The 6,993-nt window shown below is 51.9% G+C and overlaps 1 protein-coding gene across 1 annotated transcript in view; it reads left to right on the top strand.

The window, feature by feature from the left end:
* Positions 1-5,376: 5,376 nt before the first annotated feature.
* The window catches only part of Prp6 (pre-mRNA processing factor 6), a 45,357-nt gene continuing 43,740 nt past the window's right edge, over positions 5,377-6,993 (top strand). Inside the window, exons 1-4 of the mRNA XM_077696118.1 lie at positions 5,377-5,497; positions 5,620-5,679; positions 5,971-6,064; positions 6,686-6,804. Of these exons, the coding sequence (XP_077552244.1) occupies positions 5,397-5,497; positions 5,620-5,679; positions 5,971-6,064; positions 6,686-6,804 (374 nt within the window). The 5' untranslated portion in view covers positions 5,377-5,396. The remainder of the gene's footprint in view (positions 5,498-5,619; positions 5,680-5,970; positions 6,065-6,685; positions 6,805-6,993) is intronic.

Genomic DNA, 6,993 nt, shown 5'->3' with positions numbered 1-6,993 from the left:
ATACACCCCCCTGTCTTACGACGACCCGGTTCTTACGACGGGACTCAGCGGTCCCGGCGAGCTCCCCATAGAGACAATTCATTAAAAACCCCGAAAATACGACGCTCGGGTGCACGTGGTCCACTTCTTACGACACATTCTGGCGTGGATAAACCGGCGTTTTTCTCATCTTTTACACCACTTCGCCGCCTCGGCCAGACCTTTCTTTATTCTTAACCTTCGTTTGACGCTGCCTGATGTGCGAAGGTCCGCAGGCAAGCAGACGCAACCAAGCAGGCGGGTACTGGTCGGCGGGAGTCAACCAACGCGCCAACCACGAGAAGTCAAAGTCCAGACAAGTGGCCCGGAGGACCGATAATTTGAAGCTATCACCGAGCCGACGAACGTAAAAACACATGCGACGCAACCCAACAATCGCTTTCTTCGCCTGGTCGATTCAAGTACTCTCTTTCGCGACGCGCTCTCGTCCCCTCTCTCTGCTCCGCTTATCAGTCTCTTCCAAGTTCCAAAGCCACTTTGTCGCTCCGCTCCTGTCTCGTACTCCACCGTCTGGTACTATTGTTTGTTTCGCTTGGTCTTAGTGGTTCCAACTCTCGCCTTTTCCCCTCTCAATTTGCTCTTCCACGTTGGCCTTACCTCGCGCGCGCGAGCTGCGGGTCTGGCGGGTTATAAATAGCGTCGGAAGGCACGGGTTTCGCGTAGGGCACGGTGCATGGCTGGCGGTCTAGCGTAGACGCCGTGGAAGGGAGGAGCGGGCACCAAATAGACGTTTTGAAAGTTTCCAATTTCAGTTTCATTTCAGTTAGGGGTTCGCAAATTGCGCGAGAATGCACTAAATATAGTACTTTAAATAAGTTCTTAGCCCACCTGTCACGTGAGGCCGTCTATTAGGGCGACCTTTACACGTACCCCTCCCCCCCCGGTCATACGACGCTTCCGCGGGTCCCTTGAAAGTCCTATTTCGGGGTGGTTCCACTGTAGTAGTAGTAGAAAATTTATTTTGAGCTCGAAATTTCAGTGTCTTCAGACGCCGGACGTGGCGGTTCCCTTGTCTCGGGACCCGTATGCGGCCAGCAACTCCTGGCCCCTGGCCGCCAGTGCAAGCTGGGTCGGCAGGGCGGGGCTGGACCGCAAGGTCTCCCATCGCTCGTGGAGTGGGGTTGGGGGGGAAGGGGGGGTGGGAGGTATGGGTGTCTTGAGTTTAGTGCACTCTGCGATAATGTGTACAAGGGTCCCAACGTTCTCTGCGCAGAATAGGCATTTGTCCTCCTCTCGTTCTGGATAGAATTTGTGTAGTAGCCTGACGGAGTGCGCAAGCGACCCCGCCTGAATTCGCCTGATTATCGTTTGCTGGTCCCTGGTCAGGGTGCGATGCGGCTCAGGGAGGGTACACCGCTCTTATCTGTACTCGTGTGTAATCTCTTTATATGTGAGCATCGGGGTTGGGGTGCCGGTGTCCTGCCCTGCCCGGAGGGTCATTGCTCGGGTGTGGTAGTCGGCGATAACGTTGCCGGCCACCTTTGTGTAGGCAGGCACCCACGTGAGCTCTATGGCGATCGCCCCGGTGCCCTACTCTTGGACATAATTGCGGTTGCCTCTGAGGAGATCACCCCTTTCGTGAAGCCGCCGTACGCTCTTTTCGAGTCGGTAACCACTACCTCGACGCCCGGTTGGACGAGCGCCAGGGCCATGGCCACCTCCTCAGCCGTCGTTGGGTCCTTGGTCTTCACCGCAGCGCTGGTGAGGGCCAAGCTCCCATCGGGGCGAGGAGGCTCTAGCGGCGTCGTCCTCTTTGGTGGGGCGAGGGCGATCCTCGTGCGCCTCCCTCCTCTCCCTACGAGGCGGCGGGGGAGGCGCGCAGGAGACTCACGCGGAGACCGCCATCCTCCCTGTTCTGTTCCGCCCTTGGGACGCGCAGCGATCGCACCTTTCGGCCACTTTTGGCCGTTTCTTGCGTTGGCCGTTGTTTCCCACTTCCGTGGGTCACGGCACCCGCCGTGTCGATTTGCGCATGCCTTGATTTGCGTCAGTGCGTTTATCTAGGATGTGCGCGAGTCTCTGCGGGCATATTCCACTCCTTGGTGGTGCCCCCGCGTCCACGCTGTGACGGCTTGCGCCGTCAAGATCAGCGGACGAGCGCCGATGCCGCCCGGTCGAGTCCAGTGGCTTGAAATGTGTAGCGGCCACAGGGATCCCCTTCCCCTAGGTCAGCGAGCGTTGCGGCCAGCCAACGCCGGCGGGCGCTAACTGCTGCCCAACTACGTACGGGCTGGGCACACGCTGCCGGGTGTATGCCCCAGGTGCTAGATGCGTCAACAGTGTAGCGTTTGTATCGTGGTTGTCCGCGTAATAAACCCCTGTACTATGAAAGATATCGCTTCCCTGTGAAGTTGCTGAAAACGTACACACGCGGCGAGAGTCGTGGCTCGCTCCCGAACCCGTTGTGGGCAGGAACTCTCGGCAGTGCAGTTCGGTGCTGCGCGAGAGCAGTGCACATGAGAATAACGACGGCGCGTTATTCTATTCTATTCTATTCCTTGATGGCAAGGATTAAGGATAGGATGCCCACACTGCACCAGTCGTTCTTCGTCGGTGACCACTACCGCCACGCGGTTGCTTCCTTTCGTAAGTGAGGCATCCACGTAGAGCACTCCGGTGTCTTGACGTAATCGCTGGGACATCGCCTTGGCACGAGCTTGTCTCCTTCCGATCATCCTTACCCGGGACCATGTTCCGGGGTAGGGGCTTAGTGTTTATAGACCTCTCCCACTCTGTTGGTATGGGGGTTTTTATCGGTGCTTGTTCCTTGCGCCAGCCTACCTTGTCCAGCACCGCGCGGCCGTGGGTTGTTTGGCTCAGGCGGAGATGCTGTTGGATAGATGGGCCTCGATGAGCTCGTCAACCGTGTTGTGCATGCCCATGGTCTGTAAGCGCTGGGTCGACGAGTACATTGGTATGCCTTAGGCTTGTTTGGTGGCCTTTCGGATGATGGTGTCGAGTGTAAGCTTCTGGGTCTTATTGAGGTTACGATAGGGAGCAGAGTATGTGATTATGGATATAATGAACGCTTGCACCAGCCGGAGGGCGTCTTCTTTCAGGCCCCTATTCCTGGTGGATACTCTTGGAAGCATTGCTAGGATCTTCTCCGCGCTGTTCTTTATCTTATCGACGGCAGCGTGTGCCTTTCCCTTGTGTTGTAGAACTAGCCCGAGGACACGACATTGGTCCGTCGGTTTGATTTCGGCGTCTTCGATTTAAATGGAGATGTCTGGTGGGGGCGTCTTGCGGGGTTTGCCGGGTTGGACCACGAGGAGCTCCGACTTTTGCGGCGCGCAGCTAAGTCCGCAGGTCTTTGCGTACTCGTGTACACTCAGCGCTGCCGCCTGGAGGGTCTCCTCTATCCAGCCGTCGGAGCCCGCTCGCTCCGTCCATATTGTAATGTCGTCCGCGTAAAAAGCGTGCCCGATCCCTTCGATTTGGTCTAAGAGGCGTGGCAGGGGTAAGAGAGCCAGAATAAAGAGAAGTGGTGACAGGACTGCCCCTTGAGGAGTGCCATGTTCACCTACCTCAATAGGTTCCGACTTCTCATTGCCCACCGAGATTTGTGCCGTTAGGGAGGCCAGGAAGTTCTTGATATGTATCCGAATGTGCGGGCGCCACACTTCGTTCGAATCCTCCTAGACCAGGACGAATTTTTCTTCAACTACGAATTTTCTGAGGAAGCTGTATAGCTTTCCTTTGTAGCCGTATGGCTGCATTCAGGTAGATGTCAAACTTTCATTCGCAGAAATTTACTCCACCTTGGGGATTCCCCCTAAATCTGGTCGATTAACACCTGTCCATTACTTCGAGTTGTTGATAGGGTTGCCACCTGACCGGTTTTGGACCGGCCCGACCGGTTTTCGGGCCGGTTGCCGGTCTGTACCTAAAACCGGCCGACATTGGCCGGTTTCTTTCTGGGTTCGCGAGGGGAGGAAGATGTGAGTACAATGACGCTGACTCGGATTTTTGCCCAATTAAGTCCACTGAAAATTATGGTTCGTCCTCAAGCAACAACCCAACAAACTTGCGCAAATTGGACGTCTGCTCTCAACCCGGTCAGCCATTAGCAATGCAGTTAAGAATAAAAGCAATTGATTACACAATCGCCTACACTGCACCGCCAGTGAATGTAGAGGTTTTTAGCCTTTTCTTCGCGTTGTGTTTCTTTTTAACTTGCACCAGAGTCCTGACATGTTTCTTTTTACTTTTTCCATGGGTTCCGGCCCAATGCGTAGCAAAATTCTGCGTACGTCATTTTTCGCCAACCTACTCCAGTTCAAAGCATGTGCTTAATGGGTCCTAAATACACGTGGTGTCCTGAAAACACGATTTCGCGCAGCAAACAAGCGAAGATTACACCGAAGCATGCAATAAACGGGGGTATACAATAAAACGGAATGAGTGATTAATAAATGGAGCAGCATAAGCGAAAAATGACAAGATAAAACACTCAGGCATTCAGTCTTTCAGTCAATCTTTCAAACAGTAGCGAAAAATGGCCAGATAAAACACTCAGGCATTCAGTCTTTCAGTCAATCTTTCAAACAGTCAATGTTTCAGGTTATGAGCTATCGCCCTTCTTTGAGGGAAATTGGTCGGTAATTCAGGCAAATGCGCATGGTGCTTTCTTCTCGTACAGCTACTGCTCTTTTTTGCTTTGGCGCCTTCTGGCTACGTAGCAAGGATTCAATTTTGTCTGCAGTCGCTTGATTTTCTTGCTGAAGGCGGCTGAGAAAACGGCTGAAACCGGGGTGCAGCGTGACCACACCTTTGAGGAAGCAGCTGCGCGAGCTCTGCACCAATATATATAAACGTTGCTCTGCACGGCATTGTTTCCCCTTGGCTAACGTGCAGCTATATATATACCACCAAACACGTGCAAAGTTGCCAGCCATACGATATCGGCGAAACATCCCCTCACCGCATACAAATACAACTTCTCGTAACAAGCATATGCGCATGTCGGTACAACGGGCATGCATGCGAGGACGGTTTCCACGTCGCTGGCAGCAAGCCTGTGCAAACGCTGCCACGGAATAAATATTCGATGAGACGTCTTCGATAAAACGGCGTTCGATGAGACACTACTCGATGAAACGGCATTCGATGAAACGGCGTTCGATGAAGCGCCCGGCACCAAAGCCACGTGTCAGCAGTGTCAGGTCGGCAATATGCGAAAAAACAAAGGGAAGATTTGATTTCTAATCTAGTCATTTATATTGGACATTTAAATTGCACAACCAAACCATAATGAATAAAGTTCAATCAGTATTTATTTATAAGAACATTGAAAAAGGTTCCTTCAGTATTATGCTATCATCATCACCTCCCAGAAAACGAAAACAGCGTTCAAAATGGCGGCGATGGCAGCTCCCACATCGCTGGTTGCGAAGAAAAGAAAGCACTTTCTCGGCGTTCCAGCGCCCTTGGGTTATGTTGCTGGTGTCGGAAGAGGGTACGGACGTGTGCTTTCCCATGCAGTATTTGTGTGGCGCGAAATGATCAAATACGTTATGTATTTCCAACGCACTTCGCATGTGCCCCACCGACCATCGTCGTATCGCCTTTATTTTGCAGAGCTACCGGCTTCACCACACGATCGGATATCGGTCCTGCCAGGGACGCAAGCGATGTTCCGTAAGTGTTCAAAGCGGCTTTCGTACTTCTATTCGTTATAAATACGTATCGTTGAACGTACCCCAGTACATTCTGCTGCGGCTTGCGCGCGTCGTAGTGTTTGTTTTACGCTACCTGATGTTTGCTTTGTCGGCCGCTAACCGGCGGTGTGTTCAGTGTTCAAAGGTGGAGTTACGTCGCGTAAATCATGTTTTTCTGATGTTTTTCTCACACGATGCTTTTCGAGTGTGCAAGAACCGTGGACAGCACTTAGTGTTGTCGTCTCCTTCCACTCTTTTTTGACGTATGCAGTGACGATCGGCATGCACCACCCACCAAGCGAAAGAATAAGAAAGAGGAAGAAGAGGATGATGATGAAGATCTCAACGACTCTAATTACGATGAGGTGAGAAGTTGGTCGTGCCATTGACAGTGAAATGACTGCCTATTCTTACAACTTAAGCTAGGTGATTGGACGTTTTGAAATAGGTCCTGAATGCATTTTACAAGTGGCTGAAATGAGCAGAAGCGCAGATGTCAGGCAAAATTGACACGAAAAGTGAGCAGCGGCAGCCAGCGAAACCGCCATGCTGCGCTACAATGTTCCGTAAATGTTGCACAAATGACCAAGTCGGTGGTACCAGTGGCCAAGGCTGTGTCATGGTTTAGAAATTAGCTATAATGAGCAGTTGCGATCTTAAAGATGGTGTCATAGTACATATACACTTATGGCTGATTGTGGCATTGCTAAATCAGCACTAGTTATGCCCTGTCTTCTACTACTTGATTGTTCATGTGGAAAAACCTCTGTAGATTTCTGTAAATCTCGGCAGAGAGGGGACTGTAGATATCTTCTGACCTGTGAGACATGTATTGATATTAGATGTTGTGTTTGGAAGAGATGATGGTTGAGACCATTGAGGGAAACTCCCTATAGGAACAGCCCAGTGGTTATGCAGAAAGTTTCCCCAAATTGGTGGCAGCCAACAGGTTCCGACCCTAACCGTGAGCCTGTCTGTGGTTGTAGTTTGCTGGCTACGGGGGCAGCCTGTTCAGCAAGGACCCGTATGACAAGGACGACGAAGAGGCCGATGCCATTTACGAGGCCATTGACCGGAGGATGGATGAGAAGCGAAAGGAGTACAGGTCAGTCAGCGGCCGTGTTGCGCAATGATGGGGGGGAGGGATGTTGATGAATGAATTTAAGGCTGGTGAAACTTGGCTAGTTTGCTTGTCAATGCTCCCTTATGGTTTGTACCAAAAACTGAAATGGATAGTTTCACATGGAATGTATCAGTTGCCTATATTTCAACGTGCCCCAAAGGAAAGTAATCT

This window comes from Haemaphysalis longicornis, unplaced genomic scaffold, assembly GCF_048455015.1.
Source record: "Haemaphysalis longicornis isolate Haplotype H1 unplaced genomic scaffold, Haemaphysalis longicornis Haplotype H1 scaffold_18, whole genome shotgun sequence".
NCBI lineage: Eukaryota > Metazoa > Arthropoda > Arachnida > Ixodida > Ixodidae > Haemaphysalis > Haemaphysalis longicornis.
This window is presented reverse-complemented; position numbering and strand designations above follow the sequence as displayed.